Source organism: Schistosoma haematobium, chromosome 4 (assembly GCF_000699445.3).
Source record: "Schistosoma haematobium chromosome 4, whole genome shotgun sequence".
Lineage (NCBI taxonomy): Eukaryota > Metazoa > Platyhelminthes > Trematoda > Strigeidida > Schistosomatidae > Schistosoma > Schistosoma haematobium.
Window position 1 is genome coordinate 18,087,990 of NC_067199.1, and position 24,039 is coordinate 18,112,028.

At 39.5% G+C, this 24,039-nt stretch overlaps 2 protein-coding genes across 2 annotated transcripts; one reads left to right on the forward strand and one right to left on the reverse strand.

Annotated features, from left to right (window-relative positions):
- Positions 1 to 28: 28 nt before the first annotated feature.
- Positions 29 to 4,280, reverse strand: UBL3 (Ubiquitin-like protein 3). Its single transcript, XM_051215857.1, has 5 exons — positions 4,164 to 4,280; positions 4,018 to 4,126; positions 3,904 to 3,984; positions 2,713 to 2,787; positions 29 to 765 (listed from the first exon to the last, which is right to left on the reverse strand). The coding sequence occupies exons 1-5, from the start codon at positions 4,167 to 4,169 to the stop codon at positions 710 to 712; spliced, it is 327 nt and encodes a 108-aa protein (XP_051066399.1). The 5' UTR covers positions 4,170 to 4,280; the 3' UTR covers positions 29 to 709.
- Positions 4,281 to 20,941: 16,661 nt separating this feature from the next.
- Positions 20,942 to 23,121, forward strand: MS3_00000425 (uncharacterized protein). The gene is made up of 7 exons (XM_051208192.1): positions 20,942 to 21,224; positions 21,268 to 21,301; positions 21,390 to 21,507; positions 21,538 to 21,985; positions 22,011 to 22,185; positions 22,220 to 22,771; positions 22,808 to 23,121. The coding sequence occupies exons 6-7, from the start codon at positions 22,291 to 22,293 to the stop codon at positions 23,029 to 23,031; spliced, it is 705 nt and encodes a 234-aa protein (XP_051066400.1). The 5' UTR covers positions 20,942 to 21,224; positions 21,268 to 21,301; positions 21,390 to 21,507; positions 21,538 to 21,985; positions 22,011 to 22,185; positions 22,220 to 22,290; the 3' UTR covers positions 23,032 to 23,121.
- Positions 23,122 to 24,039: the final 918 nt, after the last annotated feature.

The following is a 24,039-nucleotide window of genomic DNA, read 5'->3' on the forward strand; positions in this document are numbered from 1 at the left end:
TTGTAAAGCAATAATCATTATTAATACTCTAAGTACTATATTGCACATCGTAAACAGGAAGTGTATATGTCATGATAAGTAAGTAGGAAAGTAGAAGACAGTGAAGATCAAAAAAGCATATCATCTTTTTATAAATCTACTCATTGTTAATGAAACAGCAATTAAAATAAATTAGGTTATTAAAACAAAAATACTACATTAAGAATAAACTACCCATTTACATCTACAAAAGTTCAATATTTGACATGTCAATAATGATTACATAATGAGATTATTTTATTTGTACAAAGATGCAAACCATAAATAAATAAAATGTAAAGGATAAGAGACAAAATATGAATAGTAAACTGAATAAATGAACATTTCACTATTAATATTTATTATTTATCTTTTTATCTCTAAATAAAGAAATACTGCATTAGAAGATCCCTAATTGGTTTATAATTCTTTTTGATTGTTAGAAGCCTGTTGAAGAGGAAAAAGAAGGGTTGAATATGAGAGAGAAGGATAGGAATGTTTCGACTCATTGCTGACTTAATGTGACTAGGTTTAAAACAATAAACATAAACTGTAAGGTATTGTTTTTCTACTAAGAAATTATGAATATTTTTAAAAAATGGAGGAAATTGGTGTTCTGCTGAAGAAAGACATTGGCATAATCTACGTCCAGATAATTGTAGAGACAAGCAAGTGAAGAGTAACAATGACCTCAATGTAGACATAAACAATTCAGGGGGCAACATCTTTTGAATCGTTTTTGTTGACCTGTAATAATTGTTAACAAATATCAAAGTATGCATGAATAAGCATAAAAAGATATGTTTTTAAATTAGCAATGACATTGAAAATATGAATTAAAGCTGAGAACAATCGTCAATATCAAATCCGAACGAATCAAAACTCAAACCCCATATGAATTCAGAATATTGATAATTGGGTTGGTGGTTCGAAGCTATGCTAGGGGATGGGAATCAATAGTGGGAGCCTTGAAACGATGACCAGATTTATCTATGCTAATGTTAAAAGTCATACAGAATAGGACGGTTGACTCTTTGAGTTTTACTAGATTTCAAAGTACGATTTGAAGTAGTAACATCAAAGTCAGCTGTTACCAAAGTATGAATAAATTCATTCTTATTAGAGTTTACATTAAATTCGTTCATTAAAACAGTATCTTTAAAAAATTTTGAAAGGGCAAGAAGATAGAATTGGCCTAAAAAATGTGATTTATATGCTCTATATGTTTCAAACACTCTGATTACACATTTACTTTCAAAGGTATTTCTTGTGAAAGGTCAAGTAGATTAAAAGTGATAACTGAAAATTAATGGGAGATAAGGTACAGCATAGAAATAATTAAAAGACTTTATATTATTCATGGCATTAATATGTTACGAACCATCAACCTAAGTTTAAAATGAAAAAAAAAGTTTTTGAACGCAAAAGTAGATTTTCTTAATACTCAAAATCTTCACAAATTTAAGAACCTATACCAATAGAAAAGTTTTTTAACTTTTATGTGGAAGGTGAAGGTTTAAAAATCTATCCCAATTTGGATGTTACGAGATGTTTTCTAGTTATAAACCATAATATGAAGGGACGTGTCTGTCTATTTTTTGTGCTCACATGAGAATGACACCGAGAAAGCTTGAGACAATTCCAGTAAATGTCCAACCACCCTCAAGTACATACCTCGAATACCCCCTCCCCTATATTCATGTACACGCGCATGCACATATGTGAACGAAGTGGAATGTGTATCGTAATTGCCCACACGATGTTCGAAATTGTCTGAAATCATAGGTTCTCCCTTTGCAATGACGATCAACTGGGCAACATAATACCTCCCCGATGATTTTTCTGTCTGGGTTTGAAAATTATGATGGTTCACTTTTGCATGATATGATAAAAACCCTACTCGGCTTAGCAAGATATAGTTCTGTATACTATACGATCTATCTAACAAAGCTACATCAAACTGAATTACGTATAGCAAGTATATCTTCTGCATATCTTTTGTACAGGGTAGCCTCGCCGATGAGCTTCATAGTATGTTTTTCAACATATAACAAATACCATCTAAAAGTAATCCTAAATGACAATCTTTTTAAGTAGTTAACCCCCTTATTTTTTAAATAATTCGCCCTGAAAAGTTAATAGAAATAAATTTGTTTGACACCTATGCACACATATATCACATTTTATTCTGAGAACCCTGTCAATAAATGTTTCAATAAAAATAGTTACCAACATTAGAAACATAGGTAGGTCAGGAGGGAAAATGATTTAGGAATAATGAAACCACTAAAGACGTTTTCAAAGGGCAAAGAAAGATCAGATACCTCTGACCTTCCACTACTTCAAAGGGATCATCTAATATGGTAAAACCTACAACGAACAAATGATATTACTTCTCTAATCCACCTTGATAGCTATAGGTCACTATCGAGTAAAATCAATGATTTTAAACACCAATAAAGCCAATTACTTCAAAGCATGTGCTGAACTATCAAAAATAACTATTGGCTTTTGATTTGATAATCTACCAACAATCATAGTGTATTGTACGCGCATTAACTATGTTTATGGAGGTTTCCATAATAAAAGGTTTTCAAGTAAATCATTTTGAAAGGGCCCTTTACTGACAGTAATTTATTAAAAAGACTGATGGGAGTGTTTACATTTAGCTGGAAGGTGTTTAATTATACTTACCATTTATCCTCGCCAATGACATCGTTTTATGTTGAATTAAATGCATTGTAATCGTTTCAGAGGGTAGTTTCAATTCTGAAAATGAATTACACATAGATACATGCTGAACACTTAAAAAACAGGTGAGTCCCACCTAGTGATTTCAACACAATTAATGGTTATGTAGCAATTCCACAGTCAAATCTATTTATTTCAGTATACACAATAGGTATTTTTAGATTCTATATAAATGTAACTTATAACCTTATAAACGGTCTCTCAACAGTGTTGAAGTAGAATCTCCGAAAACTAGGATATTTCAGAAAAGTCATCAGTTCAATGATCGCCTAGTTTTAGTTACGTATAGAGTATAAGTGGGTGCCTTTGTCCCAGGGAAATGGGGTTGCTGGGGCTAGCAGCTGTAACGCCATCGAACAGTTGTCTAATTGGTTGTAATATAAACTATGGTGGTAAAATGTAGTGGAGAGGACTATTTATGAACAAACAAGAGAGAGAAACAAGTAAACACATTACTATATCAAAATAACCAGATGAACGGGAATAATCAGAGATAAAATAGGGTAAGATATGCGATTCATACCGAGAAATGAGGTGAAGGTAAGACTGATCTGTAAAATAACTCCTTACTATATACAAGTGTACTTAACCGCTATTCTATGTGTAATACGATAACCCACAACTACATACACGACTATGTAGTCTCCTTAAACTGTCTACAGAGTCAGAGGCTGTGATTTCATTTGGTGTGAAAGCGTTTTCAGTAGAACACTCGTTGAGTGAAAAAGTGAGGTTTCGCTTCATCTATCACTTTGAATGAGTTAATTTCTAAGGGTTACCTTCGCGATGCGACTGAGGGCTCCAGGTAGAATAACTTCAATCATGTAGCCTGTATTCAGTATGTCCTATAACAAGATCAGACCGTTTCTTACAAAGCCCCAGTTGGTGAAATTAATAGTCAAACGGCTCGTTTATTCTTTTTGCGGCTTGCTTTGCTGAAGATCTATATGACAAGCTGACTAAGCATAACTTAATTCTTTAGTTCTAGATCGTAAATAACTCACTCGTCCTTTACAGTAGATTGAAACAGAGCGTATCACATGACACCATCAGAAAAATGACAAACATGACACAAACTAGAAGCATTATAATAAATACACTGATAAGCTACCAGGTATTCGTGGGGAAACACACCTGACAGTTTGAGAGTGACATGCAAAAATCGGCCTTGGAAAATAAGTTTCAAGTGATTTGAATCTGGCCTCTTTCCCAAACCTATTGAACCATTACTAGTACTAAATGACTTACTATCAGGCCAATCACTGAACAAAGAAGAAGTAATTTGCTCAACTGTAGTATCTTGGTCATATTTATGCTCAAAGAATGATCCATCAGGCATTAATAACTTCAAGTGCACCTACACAAAGACAGAAAATCAGAAAAATTAAAATTACTGCCATTGTCACTACTATTGACGCTAAACTGTTACACTAAGATTCGAAAACTGTGAAAACTACATTAAGCTTCCCTAGACTGTAACCCAAAAACTTGGAATAGCGCCACCCGTATTCTACATATTAGGATATTAAATCAACTAACCATCATAACATTAAGTGGATGTCAAACTACTCAGTAAAGTAAAACTCACATTTTCTAGTTGGTGAACCACTGCCAACCTTCATTTTTCCATTCATCGTGGGATATTTTAACCCCTAGAAATTTTGCTTCTATTTAAAGTTGGAGATGCTATTCGAACTCATTTCAAATCTATGAGTCATCAGATAGAAGTATAGCAATACGAAAAGGCTTACAAAATGCATGGATCTTCATCCGAAAGTTTCTGGATCTGTGAATGATTAACCAATGATCTAGTGAGTACCTAATAGTAGTCTGTTACACTTTAAAATAAGTAGCTTTCTAAACGATTGACTAATGTACTAGCCTTTGTAGCTCTGGTTTGTGTTGCGAACTAATAATGACCGGTGAAGTTTCTCGGTAATATTCTTGGACTTTATAACAAAGAGACCTCTCTCTTCACTGACGTGCATACGAACACAGACTGGGAGCGGTATCACTTGTGCTAGTACACATAGACAACCATAGACAATGACTTAACTGGGAAAATGTTGAAATTCTCAATTGATGGAATTCTGGAAATATACAAGAATTCATTAAAATGTGAAATTCTGACTCATCGATAATCTAAAAGCACGTCAGCGTATACCGTCTATCAACGTATCTAGAAAATGTCAATCAGTCCTAAAGCTTAACCAAGAATGACGGTAGATTTGCGAACAAAAGCGAGTGAGAGCTGAATACCTGCGAAAATAACTAGCCAAAAGTTACTGTATTCTATATGTCAGGGATAACCGGTTTTACGAAGTAGAGTAGAAATCTTCGATGCATGGTGTGAAATTGTGATCTAGATAGTGTTACTAATCTCGAAAGCTTGTTTACGTAACCGGCCCATCTGCTAGTTTATCACGACAATAGTATAGACTCAGATTATGTAAGAAAACCCTTCAAGTTCATCAATAGACATTCTAATATTGTAGCAAAAGCCTCATCACTGAAAGACATCAACACGGTGGTGCGAGAACAAGATATCAATCTTGAAACCATGGCCAAGTTACACGTAGACGACGCAGGTTCAAAAACCTGCATAGTCCCATGAGTTATCACATCCTGGGATGTGAGCTATAGCAAAACTCATCATGAAACTGTTTGTTTGCCTGAAAATTGACGCGTACGTGAAAAAAGTGAACAAGCTGCACACAATCCCAGAGCAGCAAGGTCCGACGGTATACAGTCACTGTTCTTGAAGAATTTCCAGTGCTCGACAGACTTTTTTGGGCGCGCGCATCTAGATTTCTTTCACCACCCCCTTCCTTCCAACCCTTCTATACGCATAACTCTACACTAGTATTTTTAACCGAAGACGCGTATCATATTTCGTAATGGGTTAACATAAGCAAAAATTGATTGAAAAAGTAATAGCAACTCACGTGCAATTGAGTTCGTTCACATTTAATTCGGTTAAGTAATCTTGTTAACTTATTAACGGACTGAGTCATCCGTACAACAACAACTCATCTATATCATTGTATCTTTATTATTGTTGCGAATGTATGAACATGTATGCTTGAGCATTGCTTACTGCCTACACGCTGCTAGCCCTACTACTAACCGCTTAATTGATTCGATGATTCATCCATCTCACTCTGTATATATATGTCCATGTTACTCATATTCGCTGCTCTCTCTCGCTTAATTGTACTCGCTTACTCGTACTCATATTCGCTGACCCAAAACAAGACGCGCGCTTTTCGAATGGGAAGTTTAGTCCTAACGTGATTTGCATTTATCAAACTTTTGCTGTGTTCTTACGCAACAAAAGTACCATTTCAGTTCTAAAGAATCTATCCTGAGCTATACGTTCGGTAGATTACTTTTTTTTGAGTTTCACTATATTTAATAGTTACCTGTGGTTTTGCCTCAGCTTACTATTCGGTTTTTTTTGTTTTTCACGCATAGACTAGTTTCAGTTTATATCACTCGTTTTGTCCATTTTTATCCGTTTTCAGTGTGGTTTTTAGTGTTTTTTTAAAAGGTTTTAGGCTCTTGCAAGCATCTATAACATAGTTTGCTTCAACACAGTCATGAAAAACTCATGCAAACGTCCGGGATGCCGTTTTGCTGTCACAACTGGCATGCATTGCGACAACTGCAAAGGTTGGTTCCACGAAGCATGCACAGATCTGACAGCAACTTCTTACAACAAACTCAGCAAGTCAGACCAAAAGTGGGTATGTGTCACGTGTAGCACGGACGCTGTAGTCTTGCTGAGTAACATCATTGTCCTACTGACAGGTCTTCGGAACAAGTTGTCAGTTAACTTGGATAACGATAGTAAAAAAACCGGTCGACAAACAAGAGCGTGCGACGGACTAAAAACAGGGATGTCTATAGGTATACCATCGATGGAGCATCCATCAACACTAATGACGACGTGTCGAGGCTCAGCACCATCATCACGTCGACGGTACTAGACTCCCTAAGCAAACTCGGGTCTCCCAGCTCAGGGTCCCTGAACACAACAGTGGTTCCCAAAAACCCTGTAGGTGATTCGACCCACGTTAAGAGAGCCCAAAAGAAGCAGGCATCACCGTCTAAGCCGAGCAACCCAAGTGTTGCTGCACGGAAAATAAGTGGGGATTTGGTCGCACAGTCTACCCCCAAGACTATTCGTCCGGTCAATAAAGAGCCCAAGACTCAAAAACGCACACTGATCTCCAAACAACAAGTTATTAAACAACAAGTTATCAAACCTGAACCCATCGTGAAACCTGGTAAATTAACAACAGTTAGTGACGATTCTCTCATTATCATGAACCTCGTTGACAATCCTGGCCTTCCTCTCAGTCTGCAGGACAAAAACGACAGGATGCTCTGGGGTGAATTGAACAAGAAGCTTGAACTTCCTAGAATAGAGCCTTTAACGGTCACCCGGCTCACTCGAGGAAAGGATTCTAAGCATCTAAATCACCCGAGGCTTCTCCGAGTAACACTTAAGAATGCTACCGACGTAGAGGACGTCTTGCTAGCAAGTCACTTGCTCAAATCAGATGGTAACGTAAGAATATTGCCCGACATACCGTATTCTGAGCGCAATATCATACGAAACATCCCTAAAGAATCTCGCGAGAAGTTTTTCCGCGGAAGAAACATAATTGTTCAAGGTATACCGGAAAATGCAGACCCTACTCAATCAAAGACTGACATCAGGGAATGGAAATACATCAAACAGTCCTTGAGGCTTAAAAGCATACTGACTCAGCATGTGACGAGACTAGCCAAGAAGGATGGTGATTCTAGACCCTTTCTAATGAAGATAACCTTCCCATCTTCCCACATGGCGGCTGCAACTCTGGAAGCATTTCGTACCAACAGACGTCGACTGCCACCTGATATCCGCATGCACCCGGATAGGCCATACGAAGCTAGGACCAAGAACAAAGGCAAGTTGGAGCTGACCATTCCACTTGTGGACTGTCTAAACGATAAAAAAAACGTGTAAAGGACAGGGCCTACCACCTCGGCAAACCTCATATAGGTGGGCTACCTGTCCATTCACATAAGGTTCATACAGAAAAACAGGACGAAGCTCACGCGTTCCAAATTGAAAGCATAAACTGCTTATATATGAACGCCGCGAGTCTACCAAACAAACTGGATGAATTACGTGAACTTAGCAACGCTAATAAGGCCCATCTGATAGGAATATCTGAAACCTGGATATCTTCTCAGTTCTCGGACCAAGAGTTAGCATTACCTGGGATGTCTTTGTTCCGCAACAACAGAAAATCAGGAATTGGGGGCGGGGTAGCCGTTTACATACGTTTTTGCACACCTTCTTGGAGGTGCACCAAGTTCATAACCTCGAGTTTAACAATCTTGAGGAATCCATATGGTGATCTGTAAGATTGTCTACTACTTCGAGGTGTCTAGTCGGAGTCATTTACAGGAAGCCAACTGCCGACATCGAGTACGATAGTCGTATGCTGGAAGGACTATCCCGCTCTACTCGTCTCCGTTTCACACACATTCTGATTCTAGGGGACTTTAATCTCCCTAGAGTCAACTTTGCGGAGCACACGTATACCGGAGGCGACAACTCAATTGAAGCTCGGTTCTTCAACCTCATCGATGACTTGGGATTGTACGAAAATGTGAGGTCGGCAACTCGTTGAAGAAACAGTCAGACGCCATCGCGCTTAGACTGTGTATTCACAAACGAAGAATTTCTAGTTGACAACCTCTCAATCCTGGCTCCTCTGGGAAAAAGCGATCATGTCGTCATAGCCTTCAGTTTTGTCATCAAAACTAAGCTAAGATACCCCACCAATAACTTGCATTGGAATTTTAAACGGTTGAATGTGCCAGCTCTACACGACAATCTACAACAGGTGGTTTGGGATGTTCACCCCCAACTCGATGTGGACGGTCATTGGGACTTCTTACTGTACACGCTCTTACGTGCTACAAACCATTCAGTTCCTCAAACGCTTCCCAAAAGCTGAAAACCACCTACAATAATCAAGAACCGTACCCTTCACCTGCTAAGCTGCAAAAGGCACTGTTGGGCGGAATACAAACGAACTGACGATGACGGAGCGTACAGGCAATATAAACATATAACGAACATATGCACGAAGGCTATAAGAGAAGACAGGCTTCAGTACCAAACAAAGCTTATGGACAAATTCGCCTCTAACCCTAGAAGCCTATTCCGTTATGCAACCTCTCTTCGTCAAGCCAAAACAGGAGTTTCTCAACTGCTAGGTCTTAACGGCCCGACCAACAACGATGGCGACGCCGCTAACCTTCTGGCGGCCCATTACTCTCAAACATTTCAACCGGCTGACATCAACTTTATTGACGACAGTTTCATCTGCAGTTCCACAGGACTTTCTGAAGTGGACCTAAGCGCTGACTTGGTGTTCCGGAAATTGCAGCACTTAAGACTAGACACTTCTCCTGGCCCGGATACGGTTCATCCTGCCATACTGAGGGAGGCAGCCTCAATCCTGGCAACGCCGCTTAACGTGATGTTCTCACACTCACTAAGTCGAGGAAAACAACCGGAAAATGGGAGGCTGGCTCACATCACACCAATTTTCAAAGGAGGTCGACGCAGCGAACCTTCAAGTTACCGACCGGTGGCTCTTCTGTCATTACCTTCAAAACTCATGGAGTCCCTGATATGCGACGGTTTAAATGACTATCTACTGTCCTTAAATTTCTTCTCACCCCAACAGCATGGTTTCAGGAAGGGTTACTCTTGTATAACCAACCTCACTTCATACCTAAAAAATCGACATTTTAAGGTCAGGGTTAATTTCACTTTATCTCAGGCTATGGAATGTCCTAGGGCTCAGTACTAGGACCTTTTCTCTTCCTGATCTACATAAATGATCTTCCTCAACAGGTAACGTCAGACTTACTACTTTTTGCCGACGACGTGAAACTTTGGAGAGAGATACGCAACCAAGACGATACACAGGCACTTCAGGAGGATCTGACTCGACTTCAAAGTTGGGCAGACGATAACGGACTTACCTTTAACACTTCAAAGTGTAAAGTAGTCCATCTGCGACATGTCGCAAACTACAGTTACAACTTAGGAAACTCCTCTCTAGTAGTATCCCAAGTGGAAAAAGATTTAGGAGTCCTGATGCCCCATGACTTAAAGTCTTACGCTAACTGTGACAAAAATGCCTTCCGAGCAAACCTTGCACTGGTAACGTTGAGGCGCATTTTTGGCCAGTTTGACGGAAGAACTTTCCACACAATCTTCAATAGTTTCATCCGTCCCCATTTAGAGTACGGAAACATAGTACTCCCCCCTCACTCCAAAAGGACAAGGTCACTTTGGAGCGTATCCAATGGCGAGCCACGAAATCAGTTCGAGGACTCAAATCTAAACCTTAAGAAGAACGCCTCCATTCACTAGACCTTTACCCATTAGAGTATAGGCGTCTTAGAGGTGATTTATTAATGGCTTATAGTATTCTTAACACTTCTGGACATCCTCTTAAACACCTACTTAAGCTTAGTTCGAATAATAACCTAAGGGGTAACACCCAGAAACTGGAAACACAACATAGCAAGACGGAATGTAGACACAACTTCTACTCCTTAAGAGTTGTCAAGAGCTGGAATTCGCTGCCGGCCGAGCTAGTCCAAGCGACTTCTCAGGAGTCCTTCAAGAGGCAACTTGACCTATTCTTAAGGACGAAGGACAGCATCACACTATGATTTACCAATTTCTTTTCCTCTTTTATTGTTAACATACCTAGGTTCCTGCCTGGAGGATTTGGTGATCCCCTGCTACTAGACACGGAAGCCTGTTAAGCGAAAGCTTCTTCTATTCCGTCCACAACCATTTGAACCATTTGATTTGAACTCGCTCGCTCGCTTGCCTGCTTGCCTTTAGGCGCAACTCTTTCATACTTGCTTAACGCACTTGTAATTTTGGATATCTGTGTGTGGTCCCATAATAAACGTAATCAACACTTCGTATTCGCCTTCTGATTAATATACCGTTGGGGCGTTATCTAGTGACGGTTATCAAGACGAACTGTATACGAAGGTTAAGGGTTATATTGAATAACGACCACCACAAGGTTAAAGTGAAAATGATGATTTACAATAGACCGTACTTCTTTAGTCGGACCTACCAACGTAGAATTATAGTCTTCTTTGTTATCAGTACTGGCCTAATAATAGACCTTATCCTAAAATCATAGTTATGTCATGATGTGACTGCCTAAACTATAAGATCTTACTTGGAGGTCACAACATTCTCTACACTGACTCGTCGTATCGCAAGAATTAACGATATGATACTTAGTGCTTCTGTAAAACACATTTGGGCGGAAGATGCGGTAATGTATTTAACGTGGATAAATACAAGTTAAACAGAATAACCACGCCTTCACGGCTAAACTGTACCAACCGAATGAATGCATGAATATTCCCGAGTTCATCACTGTTGGCCTTCCCTCAGTGTTAACTCTTTAATATTTATTTTCTCAGTTGCCAGATGTTCAGCTTTGAGTATTGTGCAGTAAGAATCAATACCACCACGTTATGCAAGACACTTGTCTCAGCATCAGCAATTAGATGTCTTAAAACGTTTTCGTCTTAGAACTATCGAAAACGATTGAAGGCAGGTAGTGTGAGCAATAATGACGAAGTTGACGGTTGTCAAGACGAACTGTATACGAAGTTTAAGGATTATATTGAATAGCGACCGCCACAGAATCGGCGATCCAACGTGTGAGCACGAAACAATCTTCGACGACATAATCCAATTCCGAAAATCCAACGCACCCTCTTTCAATTCGAGCTGTCATTTGGATTATAATCATAACTGTGGATTTGTCATGTCACTATTTTAATTATACGTACATTATCTCACAAACGTTATTGAATATAACGACAATATTCATAGTAAACAACGATATTTTACAAACAGTTGACATTTTGGTGCAATTTAGTAAATCCGTTCTTTGTTATAAATTGTACCATTTGTTATTATCATTGTTTTTACCGATTCACTTCTCTCTGTAACATTCACATTATATTCGTGTACTTTTTGATCTTTATAAATATGTCTTTAAGCAACGACACAAGAGACCTTTCACAAACTCCATCCGTGAGGTCCACTAGTGTAACTATTCCCCCTTATAAGGTCACAGATCCTCAACTTTGGTTTATCAGACTTGAACATTACTTTGTAGCTAATCGTGTTCATTCACAGCGAGATAAATTTGGCCACACGAGCTCACTACTCCCAGATGAAATAGCAGACAGTGTACGAGAGGTTTTAACTAAGCCAGACATATAAAAGCCATACGACGCACTAAAACAGGTAGTGATTAAAGCCGTCTCATTAAGCGACCGGCAAGCCGTCGAATAGCTACTCAGTCAAGGAGTGTGGGAGTGAATCTGTTTTGTACACATCAATCTCCATCTAAGGATACCACATGGTTTACAAAGCAGTAGACTGTGGACATCTCAGCAGTTATACAGGACTCAAATAGACCATATTGCCATCAGTCATTGCTGGATAGGCTCTTCAGAATACTGTCACTCGTCTTGGAATATCTGCTTGAACTCCGCGCATGCTAATACGAGCATGCATTCGCTTACGCATCTCTGGACGCAAAAAAGCACATTAAAAGATTCATTAGAATTAAAATGGTGATTAGAAAGCCAGAAGTATACTACATGAACAACTGAAGTCACACTTTGACGGTTTTGGAAACGAAGCTAACCCAGATGTTGCATGGAAAGATATATAAACATTTGCGGAAACACCATTGACAACTATTGCTAATTTAAACCAAAGGGTAACAAAAAGTCATTGGATTTTTGCTAAGTTTATTGCACTAATGAATTCTCTTAAACTCATTCCATCAAGCTCGGAACATGATGAAAAGCAAAAACAAATCAGATCTAGGTTAACGAAAAGTTTAAAGAACGAGTAGTGGTGGGCAACGTAAGCTAAAGAGATGGGAAAGATTGTGGCTGTAGGTAACACAAAACAGCTTTTCAGAACCAGATTAAGAAGTCACGTGTAAGTTGGACAATCTCAGAAAAAACGACACTTAACCGCTCTGTTTATGACGATGGGAGGAACACTTTAAGCAGCAGTTCATCCAGCCTGAATGGAACATTTAAGTAGGTCCCCCGACTCTAATTGAAATTCGAAAAGCCATAGCTAATCTGAGACGAGGAAGAGTAGTTCGTCCAGATAGATTGGCTCCAGTGATCCTTAAATATGGTGTTCTGATTTTAGCGATTAGGTTGATTAATGTTTTAGCTAAAATCTGGGAGTTGGACGTATTCCCATCTGACTGGTCACAATCATTTATTGTCCCGATATATAAGAAGCGGTCAACATCATCCTGTGAACACCATAAAGGGATTAGTATGACTAATATTGTATCTAAAATACTAGCCTCAATAATTATCGGACGCCTAGCAAAGACCAATGAACCGCTACCACGAGAGAATCAAGCTGGCTTCAGACCTGCTCATGGCTGCATTGATCACATATTCACCATTCGTCGGGTTCCAGAACACAGGCATGGTTATCGGCGTCCGACAATGGTGGTCCTTCTTGACTTAAAAGCAGCATTCGACTCTGTAGATCAAGAGGCTCTATGGCATTGGAAGCTGTACCACAGAAGTACATAAACCTTGTGAAGGCTCTTTACTCGAACACTACTAGTTGGGTCAGAGTTGATGGTGAACTGTCATCTGATTTCGCAACCACAAGTGGTGTCCGCCAATGCTGCCCACTATCCCTATTTTCGTTCAATTTCATCATAGTGATTATACTGGAAATACCGTTGTCGTCGTCTGAATGTTCAGGAATTGATCTACCAGGAGGTTAACTTATTGACTTAAAATACGCAGATGATATAGTCCTATGTTGTGAGGACGCTGATAAAATACACAGTCTATTAACGGCAATCAACAACAATGCCAGGATGTTTATGATGCGTTCCTCCCCCTCTAAATGCAAGTCGTTGCTTCAGGACTGGTCTGCGTCAACACCTGAACTAAGGATAAGGAGTGAAGTAGTCGAACGCGTTGACAACTTCATTTATCTTGGAGGTCTGATTAACCCAAATGGGTTAGTGTCTGACGAACTCTCAGTACGGATTCGAAAAGCTCGTTTGGCATTTACCAACCTACGTCACCCATGGCGAAGGCGAGACATCCGTCTATCAATTAAGGGACGAATATACTGCGCAGCAGTTCTGTTTTACTTTAAAGCTGCTAAACGTGGCCATTAAGCGTAGAAAATCCCCGTTACAATTTTCAACACCACAGCGGACAGAAATTTTAATTCATTTTCTCATTGTTCGTTTTACTCTTAACCATTGATGTCCAGGACTGTAATTATTCAGTCTCATATTGGTATGCATCCTGTGTGAATTGCTTCGATATTGCCTTAATTCACAAGCATTATAAGCAAAGACTGATAAATTGCAGTCCTAAACATCAATGGTAAGATTCAAACAAGCGATACATAAATAAAACTTCACCTCATTGCACAAGCTAGTGACTATCTGGACTCCGTAGCTAAGTGGATAACGCGATGGCGTTTGATACGAACGGTACTGAGTTCGAGTAATGCAGTGAACATCAACTCTGGAGTACAGGTGTACTGTGCGGTAGTTCGTTCTGTTTTACTTTACGGCTGCTAAACGTGGCCGTTGTGAGTAGAAAATGTCCATATGTTGCTAGTATTTGATCACAGCTGTCTTGGAAATATTACTCGCATCTACTGGGATCACCGGGTAATTAATAGTGAGGTTAGACGCGGGGTATTAGGAAATAATGGTAAATCAGTTGATGAGGTCGAAAATCTTCACAGACCTAGATGGTTGGCCACGTGTTATAACTTTACTTCTACGAACTAATTCTTTATTCCTGTGTCATATCCTTATATACAATTTTGCTTTTATATGTTACTACCATTTAAGTAACTGCTTCTATGAATTTGGTGTTCATCTTGTTGTGCTAATGAGGTGTGGCAACTTGGACGGATGTATATATGTGCTTGGTTCTAGGTTGTGGCAGGCTTACTTACTGACTTAGGTAATATTCATTACGTATTCATAGATGGGAAGTGCAATCAGCCAGCTCCGTACACCTAGAATTTCGCAACGGCGTCAAACCAACCTCAGGCCTGTCTGCATTTGTTATTCCACACGTTCTCCAGCAACGCAGTAGTATTCACAACACTGGTGAATTGTTTACTAATATTATTTTTATGCACCAAAAAGATGTTATGCGACCAATAAAAGCAGAAGCGTTCCACACATTTCTCACACCGTGTGATCAGGTCAACGCATATCAAACCTATAAGAAAATTTCACTTTCCTAACATCACTTGGTGCTGTTATGGAAGCAATGGAAGTGGTTGAGGTTTCGCAGAAAGATAAGGCGAACATTATAGTATATGAATGTTGTGTAGTGGAGGGATTAGAATTGGGTTTAATAATCAGGTATGAGCTATTGACACGAAGTAGGACTCAGAAAGGTACAGACACTCAGCCAGAGCAGCTGCTTGATTTTAGAAACGATGGGTAAAAACCTCGGTAAAAGCGACGGTCGACGCAACTGGGACTAGTCAGCTATTATGGTGTATTCCTCCGCGATCGCCATCATCTACGTGCTCCACTAAACCACCTACTAAAAAGGAATACAAGATGGAATTGGTCTGCGGACTGTGAAGCATCTTCCGAGAAGATCAAGCAACTCCTAACTTCCAATCTCTCATTGACACATTATGATCCTTCGCTACCGATAGTCTTTGCTTCAGATGCTTCTAACTATGGTGTGGGCGCAGTCATCTCTCACATTTTTCCTGATGGGTCTGAAAAAGCTATCTCACACGCTGCCAGATCTTTGACAACGACTGAAAAGAACTATAGCCAAATCGAGAAGGAAGCCCTATCAATTATCCTTGCAGTGAAAAAGTTCCACAAGATGATGTATGGTCGACATTTTACCCTAATAACAGACCATAAGCCACTACTTGCAGTTTTTGGGTCGAAGAAAGGAATTCTTGTTCATACAGCTAACCGACTCCAACGATGGGCAACCATATTTCCGGGTCACGATTTCAAGATCAAGTTTCAGTCTACTACCGCCTTCGGGCAAGCTGATGGATTATCAAGATTAATAGGCTCCCAATCGAAACCCCCAGAGGAGACTCTTGTAGCAAATATAAAAGCTGAGAAAGAAGTTCATCGTGTATTGGATGAAGCAATCAATGGACTCCAAGTAACCTTTGAAACTATCAAGAAGATCACTGAATTTGATAAGACATTGAGAACAGTCAAAAGCTATCTAACGACCGAATGGCCAAACAATCGTCTTGACGGAGAAATTTTGCAGTATTTTCGTCGACGGGACTCACTAATGGTTGTCGGCTCGTGTATTATGTTCGGTGATCGAATCGTTATTCCGAAGTTATTACGTCACAAGGTTCTCAAGCAGTTTCACAGTGGCCATCCTGGAATCAATAAAATGAAATCATTGGCTCGTAGTTATGCTTATTGGCTGTCAATGGACAAATATATCGAGAATAAATGCCGTAACTGTTCATCATGCATTCAAGCCGCTAAAAATCCTTTGAAATGCGAACCTCAGCATTGGCCTACGCCTGCAGGACCCTGGGTAAGACTTCACGCAGATTTTGCCGGTCCAATCCAAGGAAAAATGTTTCTAATTATCGTAGATGCATTCATTAAATGGCCGGAAGTATATATCATGCCAAATTGTACAACATCAGAAACGACCCACAAGTTGTCTACCCTATTTAGCTGTTTCGGAGTACCAGAGACCTTAGTGACGGATAACGGCTCGCAATTTGACGCAGAATCATTTAAACATTTCTGTAGAACAAACGGAATAACTCATCTTCGTTCTCCACCCTATCATCCACAATCAAACGGACAAGCAGAACGCTTTGTGGACACTTTTAAACGAGCATTACTGAAAGGGGAAGGAGAAGGGACGTCTGGGCAGGTGATTGCAAAATTTTTAACATCCTACAGATCCACTCCGAACCCGAATGTTCCAGACGGCAAATTTCCCGCGGAAGCCATGTTTGGGAGGCGCACTCGAACCGTTTTCGATGCCATGTTGCCATCCAAATTAGTGGATGAGTGCAGTCACGGTCCAAGTATCCGAAACTTCAGTGCTGGCGACAAAGTTTACATTAAATCCTACATCGGGAAGAACCGATGGGAGCCGGGCGAAGTTGTGCAAAAACTGGGAAAAGTACTGTACAGAGTTCGAGGAGCTTTGGGGACATGTATACGTCACACAAACAAATCCTTAAGGACAAAAGAACGGTGCAAACTCGAAGTAACCGGCCGATTTTCCCGTTAGATTTAATCTTAGACGCACCAATGCCACAAATGCCCAAGAACACTGAAAAGAAGCCTTGGACAAGGAAAAAGACAAGAATGATGGGACGCCGTCGCAACCCAGTTATCAAACTACAAGTAGATCCCAGAAAGAAATCTTATTCGGGGGAGGTGTTGGGTCGGCTCCCAGAGAACTTCATCGGAGCCTCCAGAGGCCCAAAAAGGAGCCGAAGGGCCTAGCCAATCAGAGTATGATGGAACGTTCGAGAATTCCAGCGTGGCGTGCTACCATTGGTCGGTAGCATAATATGACGTTAACGGATTGGCTGAAGTATGATGTTAATTTAACAGACGCCAACATCTATAAATACCCTTGATTTTCTGTACTAGAATGAACCTTGGGATAAAGTGTATTCTCTCATACTTGTGTATTCTTTCTGGAGTTCAAGTCGCTGTGTAGTTCTAGTCTGCGGGTTACGGGAATAGCTTAGGATTCGTATATAGCGTTAAACCTATACGACTTATCAGTTTACACTCACAACGAGGAGCTTCACTTGAATCTGTAAGACGATAAACTCGAACAGAGCCAAGTGGCCAATTTACCTACATAAGAAGCAATCATAAAATGAAGAGTAACAGTCAAATATACATATAATTATATACCATTTGAGAATAACAATTTATATTGAATTCAGTTGACAATAAACACATTGAATGAAACTAACTATGCACAAAAAAACACGAAATAATTATCTTGATATCAAAATTCACGTTGAATATGTACTGGTTGCCGAATGTTTTGGTTTAATTTTATGAGTGTCCTATTTTCTGCTCCATCGTTATTCCCTTGTTCATTAACAACTACTTACTTACGCCTGTTACTACCGATGGAGTATAGGCCGCCGACCAGCATTCTCCAACCCACTCTGTCCTGGGCCTTCCTTTCAAGTTCTATCCAATTGTTGTTCACTCTTCTCATATCTGACTCTATTTCTCGGTGTAATATGTTATTTGGTCTTCATCTCCTCCTTTGGCCTTGAGGATTCCAAGTGAAGGCTTGTCTTGTGACGCAGGTGGGTGCTTTCTTCAATGTGTGTCCTATCCACTTCCAGCACTTCTTCCTGATTTCTTCCTCCGCTGCGATCTGGTTTTTTCTCTCCCACAGTAGGTTGTTGCTGATAGTGTCTGGCCAACGGATCCGTAGTATTTTGCGTAGACAGCTGTTAATAAACACTTGTATCTTCTGAATGATGGCTTTCGTAGTCCTCCAAGTTTCCGCCCCATACAGTAGAACTGTCTTGACATTTGTATTGAGAATTCTGACCATGGTGTTGTTTGACAGTTGTTTCGGGTCCCAGATATTCTTCAATTGTAGATATGTTGCTCTTGCTCTGCTGATCCGCGTCTTCACATCCACATCAGATCCACTGTGTTCATCAATGATGCTGCCCAGATATGTAAAGGTTTTTACATCTTCCAAAGCTTCTCCGTCAAGTGTGATTTGACTGGTGCATGTTGTGTGGTATCGGAGAATCTTGCTTTTCCCTGTGTGTATGTTGAGACCTACTGCCGCTGAGGCTGCTGCTACACTGGTCGTCTCCTGCATTTGTTGTTGCGCGTGCGATAAGAGAGCCAGATCATCTGAGAATTCTAAATCGTCCAGCTGCATCCCAGCGGTCCACTGTATCATGTGCTTCCCCCCATGATGTTATCGTCTTATTGATCCAGTCGATCATCAGGAGATAGAGAAAGGGTGATATTATGTAACGTTGCCTGACACCGATCCTCGCTTTTAGCTCGTCTGCAAGCTGTCTCCTATGTACGATTTTGCACCTTAATCCATTATTATAATTCCGTATGATGTTCACTATTTTCTCAGGCACTCCGTAATTTCAAATAATCTTGCGTGTAGCTTGATGTGGAGTGATGAATTCCATTCCATTGATTGTTCCACAATGGTTTATGTTGTTGCTGTTTGGTCGGTACACGATCGATCCATACGGAATCCAGCCTGTTGATCTCGTAGTCGGGCGTCTACGGAGTCTTTCATTCTACTTAACAATACCCTGTTGAAGGTTCTTACTGGTATTGAGAGACGAGTGATGCCACTGTACTGTTACGTCTGTCTCTAGCGCCTCTTCTAGAATGTTGTCCTGTCTCGCTGATTTGCCGCTCTTGATTTATCGGATGGACATCTTGATCTCATCAACTGTTGGTGGGCCAGCATCGATTGAGAGGTCCGTGGATTGTGTTTCCATATTGGTAGGGTTTTGTGGTGTTGGTTGATTCAAGAGTTCTTTGAAGTGTTCCACCCACCTGATTCGTTGTTCTTCAATGTTGGTGATTACCGTGCCTTCCTTGCTTTTCACTGGTCGTTCTGATTTACGATAATTTCCATCGAGCTTGTTTATTGTATCATACAATTGTCTCATGTTTCCTTCTCTTGCAGCCTTTTCCGCCGTCGTTTCTAGATGTTCCACGTAGTGTTTATTCAACCAGTCATAAATTATGGACATCGAGTAGAAGTGGTACAATGTAAGGTTTCAGTAATCTCAGAAATATTCCATGGAGATTTTGGACATATTCGAAAAAACAGGATGGTTCTGGAAGTTAAACAAAGATATTAGTGATCTCGACCGCAGCATGACATTTAAAATTTTCCTAATAGTTTCCAGACTTGCGGCTGTATAATTTATGTGTATGAAAGGTGGTTTCTTCAATAGTGTTCTGGTAGTACATATAAAAAGTGACCCACTAATGGCTTACAGCATCCCAAATACTTCTGGACATCCACTTAAACACCTACTTAAGCTTAGTTCGAACATAATCTTCAAAGTTAACAACCAGAAACTAGAGGCAGAACGCAGCAGAACGGACTACAGACACACCACCTATTCCTTAAGAGTAATCAAATGCTGGAATTCGCTGCAGGCTAAGCATGTCCAAGCAACTTCCCAGGAGTCCTTTCTAGAAAACTTGACATATTCTTAAGAGCTAGGGATAGTATCGTACCATGGTTTGCCTATTTTATTTTTCCTCTCATGTCAACAATACACCAAGGTTCCTACTTGGAAGTATTAGTGATCCACTGCTACTTAACACGGAAGCCCTTTGAGCGAAAGCTTCTATTCCGTCCCAAACCACTTGAACTGTGGAATATAACTGAAGTAAGCAAATAAATTCACACGTAATATGATTGATAAATGTGGCTTCAAAGTGAGGAGAAGTAATTACTGATATTATCTAAATGTAGTGATTAGAATAGTGTACCAATGCAAACTGGTCACATCAGTTTTCGCAGATACACCACCGATTGGGGTGTGTTTATATGTTGGATTCTGAGCAAGTGATACTGTCTCGACTTCTATCAATAAAACCGATAAGAGCGTTTTGTTTTTTCTTCAATCCAGGACGTAAAACGAAGCTAACGTTTTGTATTCTGAATGATAACTTTCGTAATATGTTGATTTCTGACGAGTTTTAACCTTGTAGCGTGGCGTCCAGTCGCGGTCGACTATGAACACCGCTACAAGGAAACACGTGCCAAGTAAATCAGAAGGCGAGGGTTGAACGTAACCAAATAAATCCATAAAATCCCCGAGAAGCCAAATATCAGAAGACAGTTAATGGACCAAAACGAGATATATTCGCTGGCGATCTCGTGGCATCGAAAGGATACCGAGATCGTGCCAGGATAGAAGTTTGGTTACAGAACGTAACCGAATTCGCGGCAAGGTAAAAACGGTAATCTCTTTCAAACCTGTCCGCCGTTTCGTTTCAACGACCTTGAACGCGCTGACTGGAAGCGGGCATTCCGTATTTCAATTGCCGTGTGTGTGTTGGGTCCCATGAGTATTAAATGTTTCCATATATAAGTCATCTTTTGATGCATAATAAACACTAAATAACTGCTAAGAGCATTAACTGAGTATTTTCTGTTTTGTAGTGCACACTTTAGCTCTGTTGTTCCTTCGAAACTTGATCTGTGGTCCTAAGTGCTGTAGTGAAAGTCAACAGCTATATATAATTTGTTGATAAGGTCCAGAAAACAACGTAAGAAAGATAAAATAACGTAAAAGGTTATAGATGCGCATAGTTTTTGTGAGTCAAGACGAAATGTCAACTGAAGGGTAAGTCCTAAATATTTGTTGTTCTTCCTTCAGTTAATTTTTTTCAAGGAATAACCTTTTTTTAATAACTATTGTATGTTGTCTCTAGTGCTTCATGCTCAAGTGAAATTTCAGTGGACGTAAGTGACGCGTTCCAACGTATTATGCTGAACAAGAGATTCGGAAGCTGGATTGAATTAGATAATGCGCTAAAGGATTTCCATAAAGTATGATAGGATAAATCTATGTTTTCTCAGATGACCCATACACGCTATGTTCACGCAGAAAGTAGATTGTTGAAGGATGTGAGATATAAATACTTGTTCGTAGTGTTTCGTTGCACGTTTGGTCGTAAACGTAAATCAGAAGGTCTGAATGTGAATAAAAAAACCGTGAGGACTCTAACTAATGTGTTACATTTAAGGTCTAAATTTTTAAATTGCCAATCGATGTTTCGCGTAAGATTGTAGGGTCAACAATACGTTATAAAATCTTACAACATGTCTCACAACCATCCGTGTACTAGTTCGTGGATGGTTTGTGATCCGTTGAGTAGACGATTGTCATCAGAAGAAAAAGAAAACTTGAAACCAGTTATATTGCACTGTCAGTCGACGGACGAAGTTATCGAAAGTATTAAGGAAAGAACAGGTAAGCAGGTGACCGCTGCTGATGTCAAAAATATGAAAGCTGAACTCTCCACTGGTAAGTGTATATAAATATATATCAGGTTGGACTCGGAAGCAGGTATTGCAGATGATGCGACAAAACGGTGAAGTTAGAGAGCATGCAGAAAATGGATGTATTACGGCGATATGCTTCAGCAGTTATGATCAAATACGGCTGTACAATCAATATCCCGAAGTCGTGTGTATTGATTCTACTTATAAAACTAATAATAAAAAGTGAATATGATTTTCGTTTTGTTCTACTATGTAGATATTCATTATTCCAATTAGTGGTGACAGACAATTGGGGTCGAGGTCGAACTGTACCTATCACGTTTCTGGATGCCACGTAAAACAATGTGGGCGCGTGCCTTTTACGGCAGTGTATTAACTTTGGGTAACAACACGAATAATCGTGTTGAGTCATTAAATAGGCAGATAAAAAGATATGTACGCAAAAGCGACAGCTTGCACAAATGCATGTACAAGGCTTTTAAGTGGAGTTCAATGACATTCTCTAGAAAAAGCATTGAAGACCAAATAATCAGTGGAAGAACATACAATTATGATGCTCCACAGCGTCTTATCCCCTTAATTAACATGTTGACTCCATTTGCAAGATCCAAGGTGTTATGCGAACTTAAAAAAATGCGTTTTGTTAACTTAGAATATGAAAGCGGCGAGTGGTTGTTTATGGTTGACAGCGGACAATATTACGAAGTGGATGTAAGTATTTGTCAATGTAATTGTAGCACGTTTAATATGTGTCGATATCCGTGCCGCCATCTCCTGCTGGCATATGTTAAAAGACGAAATCTAACAAGTAAGCTATTTAAATTATAAAATATAAACTGCATAGCTCATCAACTTCTTAGGTGTTGCTGCAGATGGAAATTAGAAAATAGGTACAACTTACAAAACAACACAGCAATTTCATTACGGAGACGGAGTAAAGAATATATACAACTTCAACGGCTCCAAAGAATGTGCAAACAACAAATTGTTGAGAAATATGGTGAACGCTTCGCGAATCAGGTGGAGAGAAAAGTCTACAATTTTTACTTAAGAATTATAAACAGCTAGACAGCAGGTTTACGATTAACAGTTCTTTGTGGCTTTATTTTATACCACTATTTATACAACTTGTAAACTTATCTCTCCACTTTAGTAGTCATGAAAAATCAATAAACTTTTTATTTTCGTCTTCTTCATACTTTCATGGGGAGGTTTACCAATCGCTTTAACGAATAATTGTGTGAAAATTAAGAATTTGTACTACTGTATTAGTTATGAACTGTCGTTAGAATTTGGCGTTATATCGTTGTTCATTGTGATGAATCAACGAGTCAAATAAAACAACAATGCGACTTCCACGTAAAACCTTACAGATTAAACAACCGCCTTACATATTTTTCGTTGTCAGATTACGTCCATTATCAAGTTAGTATTAGTATGGAACTAGACAATTTCATGCAGCTAGTTCCCTGATAAGATGGATTACGTAATCCTTAGACCACCCTTCCACTCACACTTCTTTGCTAAATTATGTTAACTCTTCAGATTGTCTTCACTTATCTTATTAGTTCTTAATTCACTGATTTATTCATTACATCTAGAATTATCACAATTTATCTTGTATGCTTCTGAGCTTCACTCGACTATTACACCACCCTTCCTTTATGTTCCCTTAAGTCTAACATCAAATGACCTTTGACCTGTTCAAGCATATACATATGTATAGTTATTATTGATAACCTAGGTCATTCCAATTCTTTGCTTTCTATTATCTTTCATACTATTTCTTCCCTCAATCTTAAATTATAATGCATATTCAGTCGTATGCAACTTGTGAGAAACCACGAAATGTAATGCAGTCACATGACTCTGCGTCAATATTTGTTTTGGCTTTATTTAGACCATAATTATACAAACTTACAGGATTTATAATGTAAAACACTGCTTATGGTTGTTATATTTATATTTAAATAATTCATTAGATGAGTGAACATAGCAGTAGGCAATATAAAACAGTTATCGTAAACTTGTAAACCGGTTTTCCACACGATCTTCCGTAATCCTAAATTCCATAAG

Bases quoted from the DNA above. Each gene is read 5' to 3' on its own strand.
- MS3_00000425 (XM_051208192.1), top strand. From the start codon at position 22,291: ATGCCACGTAAAACAATGTGGGCGCGTGCCTTTTACGGCAGTGTATTA. The intron at 22,772-22,807 runs GTAAGCTATTTA...TAAACTGCATAG, and splicing joins TAAAAGACGAAATCTAACAA to CTCATCAACTTCTTAGGTGT.
- UBL3 (XM_051215857.1), bottom strand. The intron at 3,985-4,017 runs GTAAGTCATTTA...ATGGTTCAATAG, and splicing joins GTTCAGTGATTGGCCTGATA to GTTTGGGAAAGAGGCCAGAT. The intron at 766-2,712 runs GTAAGTATAATT...CAATTATTACAG, and splicing joins GTCATTGGCGAGGATAAATG to GTCAACAAAAACGATTCAAA.